At 34.8% G+C, this 20,063-nt stretch overlaps 1 protein-coding gene across 3 annotated transcripts in view; it reads right to left on the reverse strand.

Annotated features, from left to right (window-relative positions):
• Positions 1–521: 521 nt before the first annotated feature.
• The window catches only part of DIP2B (disco interacting protein 2 homolog B), a 207,469-nt gene continuing 187,927 nt past the window's right edge, over positions 522–20,063 (reverse strand). For all 3 annotated transcript variants that reach the window (XM_039352035.1, XM_039352032.1, XM_039352034.1), the window contains 13 exons: positions 19,548–19,671; positions 18,168–18,289; positions 17,032–17,143; positions 16,729–16,838; positions 15,634–15,764; positions 14,306–14,474; positions 11,055–11,225; positions 10,401–10,462; positions 7,874–7,931; positions 7,258–7,332; positions 6,860–7,037; positions 4,759–4,882; positions 522–4,177 (listed from right to left, as the gene is read on the reverse strand). In XM_039352035.1, the coding sequence (XP_039207969.1) occupies positions 3,925–4,177; positions 4,759–4,882; positions 6,860–7,037; positions 7,258–7,332; positions 7,874–7,931; positions 10,401–10,462; positions 11,055–11,225; positions 14,306–14,474; positions 15,634–15,764; positions 16,729–16,838; positions 17,032–17,143; positions 18,168–18,289; positions 19,548–19,671 (1,689 nt within the window). In that variant the 3' untranslated portion in view covers positions 522–3,924. The remainder of the gene's footprint in view (positions 4,178–4,758; positions 4,883–6,859; positions 7,038–7,257; positions 7,333–7,873; positions 7,932–10,400; positions 10,463–11,054; positions 11,226–14,305; positions 14,475–15,633; positions 15,765–16,728; positions 16,839–17,031; positions 17,144–18,167; positions 18,290–19,547; positions 19,672–20,063) is intronic.

A 20,063-nucleotide genomic window follows, 5' to 3' on the forward strand; every position in this document is an offset into this window, starting at 1 on the left:
TTTGTTCTTAGTAAGTAAAAAACTCAGAATGCAAACCTTTAGAACATTTTTAGGACATATTTTTTTCTCCAGGGGCTACTTAGGAATACTTTTGAGTTTAATGCAAAGTATACCTCCTTTTTGAGTTAGCATTTATTATTTAGTTCTTTTTTTAAAAAAAACAACTTTGGGGGATTGCTCTGTTGCTCTTTAATTTTTTTAAATAATTTCATTATAATAATTCACTTCAGAGACTTTACCAAAAATCAGCTTCAAGTTTCAAATAAGTCCTGTAATGATTGGAATTAGATAAGATCAGTGAGATGCAAATAACATTCAATCACAGAAACTCACTAGATTATTTGGCCAACTATCTCACCATTCAATTTACTTTATAGGGGTGTGCAGAATTAATTGGACAAGGGAGTATGATATGTGCAGACTTTGCCAACTGGAGTTAAAGTTGGATGTAAATCTAAGGAATAAAATAATATCCAACAGGCTTTGAAGAAAACATGGGATAAAATGTTAATGATATAATAAAAACAGACAGGCATCATTATTTATTAACACAAGACAAGAAAGACACAATCAATGCATTAATGGAACACTGTCCAGCCAAGATGTTAAAATCTTTTAAAAAGTATATCTAAAACCTAATTTCAAATAAATAAAAAAGACTTTTTACATAATTACAGAGTTGTGATTTGAATCTGACAATGGTAAACGTATTGACATCAACAAAAGCAAAAAATGATTAAAGACAATGATCTATTGTTGTTTTTACAATCATATCTCCATCACAGTTAAGCTTGGCCCATCATTGTTAAACTGCACGATAAAAAATTGAAAGGCAAACATATTTAACTAAAAAGGCCTATTTTTGAAAAAAATGTGAAATATGGTTATGTAGTTTGTGTTCAGGGTAGTAAGTTCATTCTCAGGAATAAGTGTTCTAATTGCTTCATATCAATATATTTTAGTAATTGAAAAATGTGAATTCAGAGAGTTTTTTGTTAGTAAAACTGCATTCATGGGATAGTCCTGCTAGAAGAATTTAGGAAAGCAATTCTATTACTACCAACACCCCATAAACCTCTTTAAAGCAAAATGTGAAAGAAACATGTTATGAGAATTGCAGGGTATTCATAGATCTCCCCCACTTCCACTCTTGTTGGAATTTAATCTTGGGCTTATGAAAACAGCAGTCCTTACATTTGCAGAAGGAATACTTTGATCCAAGCCATTACATTTAAATTAAGTATTACCTGAGCTAATAAGAAAATCCAAAAAGCCAAGGCTGAAAATGCTGGCTCTAACCTCTTTGGATATATGAAAAAGTATTACCATACAATGATTATGTGGAATGGGGACAAAAAGGACAAGCTAACTCCAGAACCTACAGAGAACTACATCCTTACTGTGTTTCATGTGGAATCTGTAATGTCTGATGGAGAACACAGAACAGCATACCCAAAGCCACACTGAGCAAATCAGTGTCAGAACCCCCATAAAGAGAGCACTGATTCTACAATCATTCCTTTGGAATCTCAGCCATTTGTATAAATTATTGAAAGGCAGATATGTATGGCACTGAAGAGGTCTCAGGGTTAAAGAGTAACATTAAAATCCTTGGTGTATTAATTATAAATCTTTGGAGAAAGTATATTAAAATCTCACATTAACAGGGAAGAAATAAAATACTTAACAATTAGCTCAAAGAGAAAAATAATATATTTGAAGTTAATGTTGAAAACAAAACTTGAAGTATTTCAAATTAGAAGATCTGTAATACTATTTTCAAATGATTTTCTATACTGCACATTGTAAGTCTACTATATTAAATGTAATAGGAATCTAAACATAAGTGTAGAAAAGACTACTACAACCATGGATAGAGAACTAGGCTCTGGTTTCATTCAGTAGGATGTTAAAAGTGTTTTTATTATAAAAATTGAGACCTCTCAAGAGCCACGTTGGAGTGAATAAATAAAGGCTGGAATACACAGAACATTTATATGCTGAAGGCCTTCTGTTCCCATGTGGAGTGCCAGCAACTGTTTTATGTGTGTTTGTTTTCCAAACTATTGCAAACTACAAGTTAAAACAACTTCAGCATGGAGTGCATTTTAATTTACATAGCAGCACCACACTGTGGAAATACTGATAACGCAAAATATTCAAACCGTCTCCATTAAGAACCAGTAGTTAATATTTCAACGATTTGAAGTAATGAACCTCCCTCCACCCTATACTATTTTTGCCGTAATTCTTCGATTCAAGGTATATTGAACAACATATGTATAAGAAGCTAATTGTGAATATTTTGTTAATATATCTAAAAGTTTTCTGTCTAAATATCTATACGTCAAGCCATTAAAAAAAACAAGCTTTGAAAGTTTGTACAGAAAGGTTTTCAAGTATACATTTGGAATTTATCTTAAGGAATAAGTTGCCAGAGCTACATTTAATATAGCTGCTGTAGATGAGGATTTAATTCAGGTTTATATTTATATCTCTTTTAAAAATGTCTAAAAATGCTAACTTTGTTACAGGGAAGGTAAACAGACATTATTAAAATATTCTAAGTATTTACACAATAGGCCACAAATGTCCCAAGGAAATTTGTTACCATTTCTAGTATCTGCTTTCTGTGTTATTTCAACAAACTTCTTAAGGAGAAACAAGGAGAATATTCTAAAGTGTAATCAGAAAAAAAATAATGGTCTAAATAGAAATATTGTTTTTCCTACCAGCTTATTGGAGATGGGGTTGCAGACCATTTTCAAACAATGGCTATTCCAGCACATTTTAAGGCATCTATTGTTATCAATTCTTTGAAGGCTGAAACTGATCAGCTATTTTGAATGGGAAAATCACAACTTGCCAATCTTGCTGATTCAAAGACATTCTGCAAAAGACCATGATTTGCAGTACAGTAATGAATCCCACCCAGAAAGTAGCACATCAGAGTAATTATTTTAAATAAATTGTTACTGTGCACAGTTGAGGAACAAAATATGTCTAAAATCATGAATTGAGTGATTCTGGTTAACAAGTGTTTGCTTATAAAAACCATTTTAGTAAGCTTTACAAATTCTATTCAACATTCCAAAGTCACAGAATTGCTTCTTTTTAAAATGCTTGTAACGCTGATGAATGTCAGCCTTTTTATAAACATGTGCATTGAAAACGTTAAGTTTCTACATGCTATGTCATACCTGACCAGCAACAAAATAAGAGAAACCTAATAGTCTAATTGCATTCCTCACATTAATTGTCTAACCATAATTTATTTAAGGACTTTGTTAAATTCTTAATTATTTGAATCAGTTTCTAAATAAATGAATTATGCATACTAATATTTACATATTTAAAATCGAGGCAAATTCTTTTTAAATTCATGAGATAAGCTATATGAATGATTCTTCTGTTGAATATTGAGTGTGGTTATGGCACAATTTTAAGTAAACGTGATCCCTATCAACACAGTACTACAGAATTCAGCTAACAGTTTTAAAGTACACTGTTTACAGAGGGTATACATAGGACTTACATAATCAGATTCTTACAGATTTGTATTTTAACTAAATAAATCATCCCTCATAGAATTCTAAATCAGTGTTAGAAAAAGTACAAATATATACAACAATTGAAAATGTTAACACTACAATAAAGGCCCTAATAATTGGTGTTTGTTTTTCATGAGGGCCTATTTTTCATTGCCTGTAAAGCTATCATCTTAGTTCCTTGGTTGCCATCTTTTGTCTTTTGATCAGTCCAGCTTGCTGTCAGTCCAATAAGATGGAGAGAAAAGGAATCAAAACAGCACTGTCCAGCTTCACAACGATCATCACTAATTTTTCTGTCAGCTTCTTTTGTTTCCACAGTCATTCCTGGTCCTTGCTCAGTTTGTAGGATAGCCTCAGACCCACATTTCCAAAATTACATGTTGTATGCTACATATATGGGATCCAGTTGGTCAGCCAAGAAACTATCACGGAGATGCATCCGCTGCTTCTCTCCTCTGGAATTGATGGGTATCACCCCAGGATCAACCACCACCACAACTCCTACAATCAGATAATGTTCTTCCAGGACCACATTGGTAACCAGAGGGACTAAATCAAGAGCTTCCTGCTCACAGCCACACAACTCCACAACCACTACAAGTAAATTGGTCCATGTGAATACAGCACTGAAAGAAAAGTAAGAAATCCAGAGTTTTATTACACACATTTATAGGAATGAGATTTTTATTTTGTAAGACCATGCTAATATGTTTAAATACTTCAATTTTAAACTGAAAGACCCCCTGTCAAAAAAAAACAAAAAAACCTTTAAGTCAATGTTTTATGCATTCCGAAATGACCACTTGGAACAGGTCTAGTACAGTAATATACTCACTTTAAAATATATAAATCACTTCATGCATTAGTTTACAATAAATAGTTGTTTAATAAATAAACTGAATTACAAATAGGAATATGATAAAGTATAATGCAAAATTTTAAGCTATAGTTATATAATCTATAAAACAGCACTGAATAGTTTGTTACTGTTCTCATATCAGTAATGAAATGAAAGCTGGGGCTATTATCCAAAACTCTATAAATATGTTCAATTTAATATTTTTTTTCCAAAACACAGATGTGAGTGCTCAGGATCTAGATTGCTCTGAATTTACAACTACAATCAGTAACTTTGTTTTCCTATTGCTACATCCTTGCTAAACAATGTAGTATTTCCCCCAAAGGAATATATTGCATAAAACTGTACCATTCTGCAATGCTCCTGTGCATTCGAGAAATGGAAGTTTCTATATCAATTGGATGATAACGCAATCCACGTAATTCCAGGGTTTCGTCCAGTGCCCCAACGACATACAATGCATCGTGGCGTTCTAAGGAGTATATTGTACATTAATATATAGATTTATACAGATTCTTTAAAAAGAATAAATATTAAATTTTCCTAATTGTTTAAAAATATATGGGGGATTAATTCTCAAAACTACAGGTAGTTCTCGATTTACAACCATTTGTTTAGTGATCTTTTGAAGGTACAGCGGCACAGAAAAAAGTGATTTATAACCATTTTTCACACTGACAACTATTGCACTATCTCCATGGTTGCATGAGACTTGGCAATTGGTTCATATTTATGGTAGTTGCAGTGGCCTGGGAATCACGTGATCACCATTTGCGGCCTTCTGACAAGCAAAATCAATGGGGAAGCCAGATTCACTTAACAACTGTGTTACTGGTCCTCCAATAACAGCATGCTAAGCAGCGGTCATCTTTTTTCCTGCCGACAAACAGCTGATTTTGCCACCAAAGCTGGTTGTTTGGTGGTGCGCTCCCCAAATTTGAACAGAGCAACTAGGAATGACCTAAGATGACCCTCAGACAGTCGTGTACTTACCTGGGAAGAGTCTCGACAGTTGCAATTCTGGGCAGGAGCAGCTGAAGAGATGGATCTCTCTCTTTTCTTTTCAGCTATTTATCTTAAGCATGCCTTGGTTTTAGCTGCACATTTTTATTTTTACTTTTTATTTTTATCTTTAATTATTAATTAACCGGTTGAATGCTGACTTGATCTAACCCCTTGGGGATTTTAATGTGAATTTTTTGCATCTTTTTATTACTTTATTTTGGAGTTGCGAATCACTTTCACTGTCCCTGTGTGGAAGTCGATAGCGATTTCCTTAGTAATGAAAACGATCTGATTTGATTTACATTTACACAGATTTTTCAATACAAGGGTTTTGCACTCCATTAATTTTTAAAAGCTCTTATTTTTTTAACCTCTGATAGGACAGACCATAAATAATGACAGTGGTGGTTTATGGTGGATCAGAAGGCAATTTGGTCTTCCTGCATGTGAAATACAATAATGCAGACATCTCAAACTCGCGACGTCATGTGATGTCACGCACGTATCGGAACGGTTTTGCCATGGCCAACAATGGGGTGGGTGTGGCTTCTGGATGACGCATCTGGTATGTGGGCCAGCAGTTTGACACCCCTGCAATAATGGATTGTTAACAGAGAGATTTGAATTTTTACTTTGCTTTTGACTTTACCTGTTAACTAACTTTTTTATATACTAGATAGATGCCAAGTCAAATTGGTTGGGTGAACAGTTGTAGAAGTTTATAAACTGTGGTCCTGTTTTGCAAGGGGGGGGAAGGAAGCTATTATTCTTGAAATATATCAGTGTTCAACTAAGGGGGACAATCTGTGGGTATGTTTGTCTTTTTCTACACATTTTTTTCTATGTCTTCTTTAGTTTTGCTTTGTTCTTGTATCCCCTCCCCCTTTTGGAGCCTGTATTTTAATGTTGTCAATAAAATAAAAAACTTATTAAAAAAACCTGTGTTACTAATTTAACAACTGCAATGATTCACTTAAGAACTATGGCAAAAAAGGTCGTAAAATGGGACAAAGCTCACATAACAACTGTCTCACCAACAGCAATTTTGAGCTCAATTGTGGTCATTAAGTCAAGGACTACCTGTATAGCAATTCTCCTCTACATTCCAACAGGCATGACAACAACTATCATGCTAGTAGAAAAATTCCCACTAGCTACTCTTGAATCTAAAAAGGTACTCAAGGAACATGCACTAATATATATATATATATATATATATATATATATATATATATATATATATATATATGTATGTATGTATGTATGTATGTATGTATGTATGTATGTATGTATATGTATATGTATATGTATATGTATATGTATATATATTCACATTGATTTGTGAGAAACTGTTCTAACAGTTTTTTTTGTAACATTAACTTTATGTTCATGTCATCAGTAAAAATGGACATTGTCTAAAGAAAAGAGGAGTAGTTTGTCCTACCTCCACTGGCAGCTGTGAGTTCAGTCCGTCGAACAAAGCCAAGGTATCCCGTTCGTGCCCAGAGAGTTTGAGCAGCATCACCAAAGCTCAGGCGGGTATTGAAATGATCTGCTTGGAGGGTTTCATTATCATAGATGGTATAGTATCCACTAGCAGTATGAGGACTATTCACCCAGATCTATGAAGGTGATAAAACACAAATCTTCTATTTCTTACTTTTTTATTTTGTCTCTTTTAAATTACAGTGTCAGAGTGTAATTACAGTGTAATCATCTGTGCACTATATTCTCTTCTATTTTCTATTAGACATTACTATGCATATTGGACACATATTGGGAGCATAGAGATTGGTTGGGTTAAATATAATTTTGTAAAGTAGCAATAGCAATAGCACATACCTCTCCAAGGTGTGAATCACCAACAGGTCCTTTGGTCTCAGGATTAACAATTATCACTTTGACTCCAGGCAATATCTGAGAGAAGGAAGTGGGGTTGGGGGGGGGGGAGAGAGATTGGTATCTGTATTATACTAACTAAACACTTTAAACAAGTCTGTCTTTTCAACTTCTTGGGGATATGACTTATCCCTTGTGTTGGTAAATGCATTACAAACAACTGTGTATTTTATAGCCTAAAAACATTTCCAACTTTGACATCTCTGCTGATTCGATTTAGCTCAAGCAATTCTTCCAATTCCTCCATTTCCATCAGAGCTATCTAGATCTAATCTGAGTTATATTCTTAATTATTTTAGCATTACTGCCCATCTCCAACTCCACCTATTGTCTTAAGAAGGCCAGACACAAGAAACAGTACTTCAAACTCATTACTTAACAAAGGAAAAATTAGTATTTTAAATGGCCATTAGGAAAGAACCTATAATATATCTGTAGAAAGGAGGGTTTTTTTTCCCTACACAGGAGTTGTACACCCCAAATCACAAATGCTGACTGAATTCTATTGTTTCCTTACTTTGGGTTGCATACAAAGATTCACAAACTGATGTATTATTACCTTGCCTGACTCGGAGAGTAAGAGGCTCTGGGGAGCACCTCTTTCAACTAGCCGCACTCTGGAGATAGATTTAAAAATTTAACACAGTCATATATTTATGATTTAAGAACCTTCAATACAAGATACTTTAATGACTCTTTAATATTCTGAACATAACACTAATAACACTAAAGAGAAAGGATTTTTCTTCCATTTTGTTTCAATTCATATCACCACAGAATAATCAATTACATTCCTATCTATCTATCTATCTATCTATCTATCTATCTATCTATCTATCTATCTATCTATCTATCTATTTTTCTATCCATCCATCCATCTATCCATCCATCCATCCCACCTTTATTATTGTTTATAAATAACTCAAAGTAGCAAATATATCTAATATTTCTTCCTCCTCCTATTTTCCCTACAATACCCTGTGAAGTGGGTTGGGTTCAAAGTTCAAATCAACTACTATTTTTGAACAACTACTTTTATCTTAGTATAAATCATTTTTGTTACCTGATTTGCTCAACGCACCCACAACTAATTTACATCCAAATGCATTCAACTTTGAAGTTTTTAGTAATGTTCAGTCATGACTCAAGAAATTAAAAACCCAAGGATGATCATTCCAAATAGTATTGACAAAATCCCTTCAATCTCTCCATTTGCTTGGCTGAAAGTTGAATATTAGCAAGATAATGGCAGATTTAGCTAAAGAACATTTGCACAATGTACATCTGGCAAGTTCTTTGGATAAGTAAGGTAAACAAATACCGGCATTCTCTGGAAACGTCCTTTTTTTTATACCCAGAGAAAGTGCCATTACTCCAACATATTATTGCATGTTTTACAAAACAACCTTGTTAAATTTATGTTTTTCTTCATTAATTGGTATTTTATTCTTGAATCTCCTTATAAATACAGTATTTTTCTTTATGTCTCAGCATATGACTATGCTGTCAGCTTCTCAAAGTCTCTTGACAGTGAATTTGGGAAATTGACTTGAAATTGAGTAATGAAACGGATGGTATGTAAATGTAATAAATATGTCTTTATCTGTCTTTTCATTCTCGCATAAGAATTAAGAAGTTGTGAGAATCAGTAATATTTTACCTCAATTAGAGACAGCTTTTGCTTTTGTTGATTTCTTAGCTTCTGCTCTGTTGAAATGTATTGCCCTTAGCTAATCTTAGGACATAAATGTGATTATAGGAGATGGGAAGAGGTTTGGTGTGTTGGGTATTATTACATGTTGCCAACAGGAAGAAATGTGAGAAAAATGTCACATAATGAAAATGACAGCCTGCATTTCAAAGGAGAGGTTCTGATCTAGACTGGCAAACCAATGGAAAATACATTCCATCATTAAAATTCATATGTGAAGCATATGTGAGCTAGTATTCCTCCACTCCTTTGTAAATTATCCTAATGCTTCCTATTCTCTGGGTAACATAAAAGCAAGAGCCACCAAGCAAAATGTAAGTCAATTTGCACGTATGTGTGTCTGTGCACACGTGCACGCGTGCACACACACACACACACACAGATCCCCATTATGATTTTGTAATAATGAATGTAAAGGAGAGACTGAAAAACCAGAGAATTCCAGAGTAACATCCTGCTATTGTTAACTTCAATAAGGCCTTTTGGTCAGGGCAATCACAGACAATATCCTATCTAACCACCAATTATTATGCTAAAGAATCCCCCCCCCAGCCTCAGTGCCGTTTTTCTCCCCCTACAGTACCTCTAAGATTCTATGTAAATTGCTAGTTTTAACTACTGAATGCCTGTTTAACAATCTGAATTGACTAGCGATTAATTATAGGGTTGCCTTTAGAACAGGGGTCTTCAAACTTGGCCCTTTTATGACTTGCAGACTTCAACTCCCAGAAATCCTCAGCCAGGCATGCTGGCTGAGGAATTCTGGGAGTTGGAAGTCCACAAGTCATAAAAGGGCCAAATATGAAGACCTCTGCTTTAGAACTTCCAGAATGTGTATGCCTGTATAATACTCTAAAGTGCCTAGAATAGCAACAGAATTGAACTGTAGATGTCCCCAGTTCATACTCATCAGAGAAGAAAAAAATGTTCATAAAATAATCTAACTGATTCACTGATACCTGAAATCTTAGGAATTCTGCAAATTCAGAAGGAATGGCTATTCTCTTTGTGGGGGAAGATAATTTTCTAGAATGTTAAATATTAGGGCAATTTAATTATTGGTGAGAAAGAAAATAAATCCGTAACTGATAGAATGTTAGAAACTGGATGGATTGGTACCACTATATGCCTAGCATAATATAAATGATACATATTGATTTGTTCCAATACAATCGTATTTGGGGAAATCAAGAAATTTGTATGTACATCTGGGATAAGCAATCTACCAACCTCCAGAAGTTCTGAACTACAACTCATAAGCTGGTGTCTGCTGGTTACTGCTGAGAGGAAGTGAAACATCTTGCACACTCCTAATCTAAATGCTCTGTTCTTATAGAATTCAGTCAAAAACGAAATATAACAAAAATAATAGTACCTGTCATGTCGTAATGATTTCAGATCCACATAAACTGTGGTTGGATCAGGCCCTGAGGTTCCCTATAATAACAGAGATTATTTTTAAACGTGTCATATTTTCTGCTGCTAATGAGTGATAATTAAAGGCACTTTCAATGAGAGCAATGCAAACTAGATCTGTAAGTGCCCAATGCTATCAAATAAGGAGATATAACATAAAAGGAAATGTTTCGGCTGCAAATCCAAGAATACTTTAACGAAGGTTTTCTTGAGAGAAGCTCCACAACTTTTAGTCCCTCTTTACTTTTTCAGTTTGGAAAATATTAGTGAAAAACTGATTTTTTTAATGTTTTATTAATTTAATTATTTATTTCTGTTTAACCACAGGAATCTATAAAAGTAGTCTCCCAGAGAGTTTCCCTGTATACATAGCCATATGTTTACTTTTACAGTACAAAAAGGGTTGATAATATTTTTTTTAAAAAAATAAGCAATATACAATATGAATAAGTCCATGTAAATTAAAAAAAAAACCCTGCAAATCAGCATTTACAATTCTTCAGGCTCAAACACGCCCCCCCTGCACAAACAGGTTTAGAATAGGTTGAGAATTCTGCTAGTGTGCAGAGCCCCCGATTTCTAAAAATAAATCTAAGCAAACCTTCACTGTTACCTGTAAACAGATAGCTACATTGACTCTTGACCCAAAGGTGGTGCTGACTGCACGAGATGATAGACCGATGTCCTTGAAAAGCTTGGAGAAAGACTGAGTAAGAGCAACACGTGGGCGTTCTTCGGCCACCACTACACAAGTCCGGACTCCTGATAAGTTGATACCTTTTGCCTGTTAATACACAAGGTTAACATTATTGAAAAAAAATTACAGTATATCGAACAGGCAGGGATAACATTAATCAATGCTCCAATTAATATCCAAGTACTTGGAGTTCATTTGCTCTAATAATCATCTAGGAAACATAATCAGGCTGTTGGTTTTTTAACACTAGGTAAACCATTAGGAAATCACTAACACATGCCCATCTTTTTTATTTATCTAGTTCTTTAGAAATATAGAACCAAGCAAAATGTAGTCATAGTGCTCTTCCCATGTCTTTTAGACCTATATGAAAACGCTATGTGAAGGTCCAAAGCGTTTGCAATTCTTTAGGTTTAAAAGAAAAAAAAGTAAAGGATCAAAAGATATGAAATGTATTTAAAAAAATCAGATCAGGATGTACCATCAAGGGCTGATGGATAATTAAAACACTATATTTGTTTGAACCAATAGCAAGATACTGATCTAAAGTAGCAGGAGAAAAGTTCTAACAATGGGAGTGACATTTCCCTCAACTCAACTCTAACAAAAACTCCAACATCCAAATATTTAAGTGAACCCTCAATTTTTCAAACCCTTAAAACCAAAACATCAGCTGCTATCCAGCATAGTTTTTAAGAACATAATATACCATGCGCTATACTTCATTTTAGGAATTTATTTATATTTTCTATTTAACAATCTATTCTAACAATCTTGATTGGCTTAGATACAATTAATTTGCAAAATTCTGTGGAGGAAAATCAACATACAGCTAAAACTGAACATACAGATCCAATTCACCTACAATGCTGAAGCTTGGTTAATATAAACACTGCTTCCAGCTCCTCCCATGAACTAGAAAACAAGTATAGCATATTTGTTTACAGGTAACATTTTGTTCAAGTATAGGACATGTGCTAGTTCTGACTGGAGCCCAGAGCAAAAAGTATAATTCCTTGTATTGTTAATTTTGGCGGAAGAAGCCCAAGTCTTTAATTTTATGCCATATTTAACTATAAACAAACCATTGGACAGGTGTTTCAACAGACCCTTTGCTCAGGGAACAATGGACAATCAGCAGAGAATTTTGCACCAACCAAATCTAACAACATACTGTATCATGCAACACTGCTATTGCCAGAGCCCTGGGATTCCATGTTTCCCTTTCTTCTCCCTTTATATGCAAAGAAGATGGATTTTTAAGAGTTCTAATGACAATTTGGATCAATCTGCAATTTCCTTTTTCATGTCAATACAAGAAACTGGATTACGCAGCTTTTATCTGTAAAGCAAGATACCAAAACTCTGGGCTTTTTTTTTTTAACAAAGCACAATTTCTTATATCAGATGAAATGAAAAAATTGCAGATTGTTCACAATGATGATCAGATATAAAATATCGATCGCTTGGCTAAGGAGCACAAAAAGTAATGGAGATGCACACTTAAATCCATGTCCCTGCATTTAACAATGAACTATAATTTGTCATCTCTGATAAAGTCAATTATTTCATCCTGAAAAAAAGAGTTGCCAAATTTAATTTTAACAAATATTTCCATTTTTTTTCTTTTGCTATAAATCTAAATACATTGTATTTTCTGATACAATGATATTTATCCAATACTAATTGAAAATTACTGACATTCTATTATTTAGATAACTTAGTGGTAAAAATAGAGAAAAGAATATTTTATCAATATTCAATAATCAGTATTAATTACAAGTAGGATGTCACTATTACAAGCATAAACTTATTTGACATTTTGATTTCGAATAGAGTGTTTAAAAATGCTTCAGATTAAAGTACATATTTAATTATCAGGATTTCAGTCTTGAGATTAACTTAAGGTTAATATCTTTGTTGTACTGTTGCATATATACATATTTAGTAAAATGAAAAAATAGATAAACAACTTTAACAAGAATTAAACTATCAAAAATTTAAAAAAAAAACTACCTCAACTTACAATAGTTCATTTAGTGACTGTTCAAAGTTACAACGGCACTGAAAAAAGTGACTTATGACCATTTTTCACTTTTATGACCATTGCAGCATCCCCATGATCATGTGATCAAAATTCAGATGCTTGGCAACTGACTCATATTTATGACTGTTGCAATGTTCTGGGGTCATGGGATCATCTTTTGTGACCTTTTGACAAGCAAAGTCAATGGGAAAGCCAGATTCACTTAACAACTGTGTTACTAACTTCACAACTGCAGTGATTCACTTAACAACTGCAGCAAAGCAGGTGATAAAATGGGACAAAATTCACTTAACACTTCTCGCTTAACAACATAAATTTTGGGTTCAATTGTGGTCATAGGTCTAGGTCTACCTGTATTGAAGCTATATAACAAGCTTAATAAATAAAAATATTTATGTTTTCAATACTAAGCTTATTGTCTTACATTGTTATAAAAGTCAAACCCCTCTACTATCTAGTATGGTACATGATTATGACATACACTTATGTGACTACAGAAGAACTGAACGCTATTTTTAATCTAAACTGGAAACTCAAAGAAAACAGACTGGAAGATCATTCAACATAACATAAGATGCATGCAGAACATTTCTCATTGAACTGAGTTATACATTTTTTTAAAAAAGGTGTTTTTAAACACCTTATGTTAAGGTAGCGAGGCAAACTTTATTATTATTATTATTATTATTATTATTAGTAGTAGTAGTAGTAGTAGTAGTAGTAGTAGTAATCTAGAGTTAGATTCACAGTCTAAGATTGGTGCAAACTTAATAATTCAAGTCCTAATCAAAGACCTAAGAAGCATCTAGGAACACAGACAGTTCCAAATATTTTTTTGAAAAAAAATTAGGGTATTCGGGTCTGATAAATTCAATATTTCCAGATACTGAGGAAGTTGCCAAGCATCTGAACTGCGATCACGTGTCTGTGAGGACACTGCAATGGCCACAACTTCAAGAACTAGCCACAAGTCTCCTTCAATGCAAATGGTTATTAAACCAGGATGATCTGTATTTACAAGATCAGTAGACCCTAATAATCTGTTCTAATCATCTGAATACTAAGTTAGATCTTCTAAAATATGTTTAAAAGGATGGGGGTGGAGGGAGAGGATTCTTACCTTTAATATTTCCACCTGATTCCCAAGCCCCTTGGTACACATATCCATGACAGAATAGGAACAGAAAGTATCCCGTATTTTATACTGGCTTACAGTGGAGAGCCACAGGAAAAGATTGGTTTCTAACTCCATAGGAGGAATTAAAATGGATTGATGACCAGAATACACACTGCAAGAGAAGAACACTAATCAACTATACATTGATTTTATTAACCTGGCAGTCTAAAATATTATCCTCAGCCTCAAACTGCTGATCCTTCTCTGTGCAAACATACTTCCTTATCCACCCCAATCCAAGATAGATTACTAATTCATTCTCATTCATTATTGCAATTATGACTGCCTAACTAATGGACTCACTACTGTTAAAGGCAGTTGCGTGACAAATATGGGATATTTAAAAGGTATATCATTGCATGCTCTCAAAGAAACTTATGTTCAAGCTGATTTCAGTATTGTTTCTGAGCTATTATTTGCCCTGCTACAAGAGACAAGCCATTTCTGATTTGTTGATAGTTTTCCTATCTCGTGCTTACAAAAGAGTGACTCCAATAATTAGTTTCATTAATTAATTGTGATAAATTTGTGGTTGTTTAGAAGAATTATTTCATAGTGAATTAAACATTTTGTTATTAAATCCACAGCCGATTAGATATTATTAGGCAAATCCACCAATGATCTTCCCTCCCAAGAAAAATGTTACTTGCCAATCTGAAATATATCCTAAGAAAAAAACTGACTTGTGATTTCTAATATTCACCACTTTGAAACATCACTTCAAAAACATGCATAAATGCGTATATATTTGAAAAATGTATATACCAAATTGCATTCGCATTTGGGAGCGATGGAAGTTTTCTTATGTGGTTGCATACCTATTTGTTTAAATCTGCAGAATAAAGTAGAACGTCCAATACTGACATGGACTGGATTCAGACTTACCATTCATGTAACAATGATTCCCCAAGGACATAGGAAAAAAAATGTCAATACCACCCTATTTTCCTTAGGCTGGTCTATGACCGTAATAAAGATTTGATTGATTGACTGAATGTCAATACATGGGATATAGGATAATCGGGTAAAAAAGGTGCAGAATCTCTTGTGATGTTTAAATCATCATCAGGAAAATACTGGACGTTTAGCTAATGAAACTGCATGTTGCTTGAGATTTCTATCATGTGAATTAGATCTATTTCATTTGATATCCAATCCCCCAGCTCTTTCAATCAGGCATTTCACTGGATTAAGATAGCTGTTCTAATTTATGTCAAGCAAAGATTTATCTTCTGCAAGCCCACCAGTTCTAATTACATCCTGACTCTTACCTACAAAGACACCAAAGTGCAAAGCCGAGCCCACAATAGGGATCAAGACAGATGGCAATTTGCCGTGTGGAGTACAGCTCACACTGGAGCTTTATGGCTCTGCAGAGGGCACTGACTGATGCATGGGACATCTGTGGGAATAAGAAGAGAGAGAGAGAGAAAAAAGAGGGGGGACTGAATCCCAGTTGCACGATACAAGAGCATAACAACATGTATATGAATATGATAAAAGTATCACTATACCTAAGTATCTGAGTAGCCATATACTACGTGGTGTCGATATTGAAAACCATAGGTTAGCTATTTTATTGCATCAGCAAAACCCAGAATCAATTTTTTTAAATTATTCATCCTGCTTTTGTCATAATTTATCTATATAACTTTTTTTATTTTAAAAAAGGAAAAATATTTCCATACTCTGCCAGGAGCCATGCTGTCAAATAAAATTCAGAACATGAACTAAACAAGAAATTAAACTCGGATTTTCACACTGCACTTTAGTATTAAGCATGAAAGTATTACTATTACCAGTTTATGTTTCAAATATTTTGTTTATGCTAATGGGAGCCTCCAGGGTTTTTCCATCCTTACTTCTGGATGGGGTTACACTATACCCATGAGAACAGGCCAGAGAATGAGCCAATACTATTCAAAAAGAAGGCCTAGTACATGACGACACTTCTGTTCCCACCATTAACCAGGAACAGTGAAGGCTAAGCATGGAAAAGAACGTGCCCTGTCTTTGTATATCTGCCACACCCTCTTTGGTAGTCCAAACTGTTTCTTATTCCATCCAGGTTATTAGAAGTTCATGAGCATTGTTCACTGAGAAATAGTGTTCCATCATATGCCACCCCACTTTCTTTCATATCTTGCAGTCAAAGCTATGGGAACCACTGAAGTGCCTTTAAAATTCAAAGCCATAGCAAGATGATTTTGCTCTCCCTCATGCATTACAGTTTCTAATATCTGACTTCAGTGATTTTTATGCCCAGATAAAAATATGATGCCCTCTTAATCTATAAACAAACAACCAGAAATATTTTAGAGCTCTAGCTCTAACACAGGCATCCAACACATCAAATACTCTTATACCTTTACTCCTGTAAGCATCCCTGTTGTGGATACACTAAAATCCAGGTATGCCAACATTTCTGAAGTTGGTGGTTTGTAGACCTGAGGTAGCCGCTTTCTGGGCAAGTCATCTGGAACGTATAAAGAAGAAAAGGGATTACTGTTGAATTTAGTCTGGGGAGTAATGTAAGAATGACATATTGAATTGCAACAAAGCTAAGCAACACAATTATAGATAAAACAGAGCTAGCTCCTGCTCAGATGTGCACTATAATTGCTTGGAAATCCTGGGAATGGGTTTGATGGCCTAGCAGGGTCTGTCACCTGTATCAATGATGGTTGGCCAGGTTTTTACATCAACAGCAGTCGACGCCTCTCTGGACCTCAGTAGTCTCATCAGAATTTGATTTGTGAGAATACAGGCAGCTTTGCTCACCTAAAATACATTCAATAAGTATGATTGATTATTTGATTATCATTCTTGACAGCATTGTCATCAATCATTCATAGAGTGCATTTTTAGCAAGTAAAATATTTCACACATTCTTGCTTTCTTCATACCATAGCTTTGTATTAGCCCCACTCTGCAGGTGTATCCTCTCTATTACCTTACATTTTAAGAATTTCGTTTGATTTTCTAACAAATGTATCATTTCTGTCCAGTAAAGATCTTGAACTCAATGAAAATCCAATTTTGATTTTTATCTCAGTATCATTTGTATCTTTGGATTACAGGGAAGAAAATCAAATCATTAGACAGAAAATATTATCATTCTATACTAAAATATAACTATGTTTCCCCTTAATGTGTGGCTTTAAAGGATAAATATACCTAAGAAACTTCCAAGAGGATCAGGGAGGCAAAAGGCTTTTAACCTGAACACAAGAAACTTAACTGCTCTGTTATTTAATGATTCATGAATTACAGGACAGCAGTATTAATATTTCTATAGTATCTCAGTGATAATTAGCATAAGGTGGTCCTCCAGTTACAACCAACTATCCAAACTTGCAAGGGTGCTGAATGAGGGGGGGATTATGAACAGTGCTTGGAGTTCTGGCTATCACACTATCCTCTGATTTCTGATCTTCCCTGCTGGCTTTCCACAAGTAAAGTCAGTGAGGAATCTGGGGAAGTCAAGTCACGAACACGTGAGGTCCTCACTTAATGAACCGCATGGACCTCACTTAACAACACAATCGGGACTACTGGAACTGCCATTGTTAAGTGAAACGGCCACATGATCTAGCGCTTTACCATCATGTTGCTTAGCAGTGGCCAGTCCAGTCTTAATGGCTATCATAACCTGAGGACTACCTGCATCGTAACAGAAAACAAATTTCCCACAGAATTAATACCCTCTCTATTTCAGCTGATGCACAGTAAGCAACAACGCTAGGACAACGGGCGAGAACTACTGATTTAGATGCAAAAGCTTGCGCTCAGGTCTTATACTCACATCTACTATCATTCGCACAGTGGGCAAAGTGGCAGTGAGGTTCTGCGCATGTGGAGGCCGGACAGTCACTGGGATACAGCCAGCATAGAGACAGCCATAAAATGCTGCAATGAGTTCAATACCTAGAGGACCAAAAAGCAGTGTCATATCACCCTTCTCCCTTTATTTTTGCTTTTGCTGAAAGCTTCTTAAGAGTCACGGCTCTAAGACAAAGTTTTCAAATAGGACAGTAAGCCAAGGAGGGGGACTGAAGGAACTTGACTATAGAAAACAAAAGATAAGTTAAAATAAGACAAATAAGCCACCATGAAAGAGGAAGGGAGAAAAGAAACATTCAAAAGGGCGTTCTTCCAAGGAGTCTCCTTTACAAATTGTTTCAATCAATCAAAACAGCAACCTGGAAAACTTTGCTCTTAATGGAAATGGACATTCCAGGAAAACCAAGAGAAATGAGTTTATATAGCGAATTCATAATCATTAAATGCCCTTTGTCCAAGTAAGTAGTGAACATTTCCAGCATAAAGAATATGAATATAGCTAAAACATATAACTAAAAATTAAGAAACTGAAAGTTTTTGAGAATTCTTAGAATTATATATGAATGTGTCAGGACTACATCTATTAGCAGGAAAACCTGTGTCTTACTGCTTCAATTAGCATATGAGGTAGATAAAGGGATTTGAAATGTGATGAGAAAGTACCAGTGTGGTTTGATAGATGCACAAACAGATCCCCTTAGCCTAGTGATGGTGAATCCATGATACGTATGTCATGCCATGATGTTTTGGGTGACACACTAGCATTCACCAACACTTGTCAATAACTATTCTTCAAAGCATGATTTTTGGAGGCTGCATGAGAATGGGGTATGCTCTTGTACAATCTCTGAAAGTCTCCAGGGCTTCTGAAAATCACACAAAAATGAGGCATGTTTTCATGTGGTTCTCAGAGGCTGCAGAAGCCACAGAAGGGCATTCTCCTAAGCTGCTTCAAGAACAAAGGCTTTGTGCAATCTAGACCTGTCCCAATTTTTCTGTATTTTTAAAAGAAATAAATGGATATGTAAAAAAATTGTTTATTTTTTTTTGTTCACGGTGGGGGGGGGGGATGACACACAGAGTTATTAGGAATTTTTCAAGCTTGACACACTAAACCCAAAAGGTTCACCATCACTGCCTTAGCCACCTCTTCATAATCTAAACAATTTTCTGCTCTAATTTGTTTTACAGTTTGTGAATTCAACTTAATGTAGCAAATACTTCACTTCCAAATGCTGCAACACATTTCCTGTAGTTCACTGCCTCATGAAAGTTTGCAGCTTAGACATGGCAAAATACAGTGAATCCCATGTAGACTCCCCCAAGTCTAGATTTTCCTTACCAGGAGGATAGAGTAGCACCACATTATCACCAGCATTGAGATGTCCCTTTTCATACAGAATTGATGCAATTCGCTCCGCTCGCTTGTGCAGCTGTAGGCAAGTTGCTGTACAAACAGGGGCCCCCTTGCAGAGAATAAAAACAAACAAACTCTAAAAATCTGCAGAGCTTGGAGAAATTGTTTCAGAAGCAAAGACAAGATACTCTCTTCAGTAACCAGAGGCAAAACGTTATTTTCAAGGAATATTAGGGCCATGACTTTGCAGGGTATGTTGTCACTCATATTAAGAGTATACTGCATAACATCAGAGTTAAAATAAAAGTAATCCCATGAGTTTTAAGGGAGAATAGTAGACTTACAACATGGATTCATGCTCAAATATCTGCATAAAGAAGTTAGCCTTATGCCATTTTCAAATGGAAGTAATGCTAACCTACACCAAGCTAGAAGGATATGAATGAAAATGATGGCAAAATTGTGTATGTTTAAAAAGGATTTAAAAACAGGTCTGTAATA

Source organism: Crotalus tigris, unplaced genomic scaffold, assembly GCF_016545835.1.
Source record: "Crotalus tigris isolate CLP2741 ecotype Arizona unplaced genomic scaffold, ASM1654583v1 scf7180000018397.643900, whole genome shotgun sequence".
Taxonomy (NCBI): domain Eukaryota; kingdom Metazoa; phylum Chordata; class Lepidosauria; order Squamata; family Viperidae; genus Crotalus; species Crotalus tigris.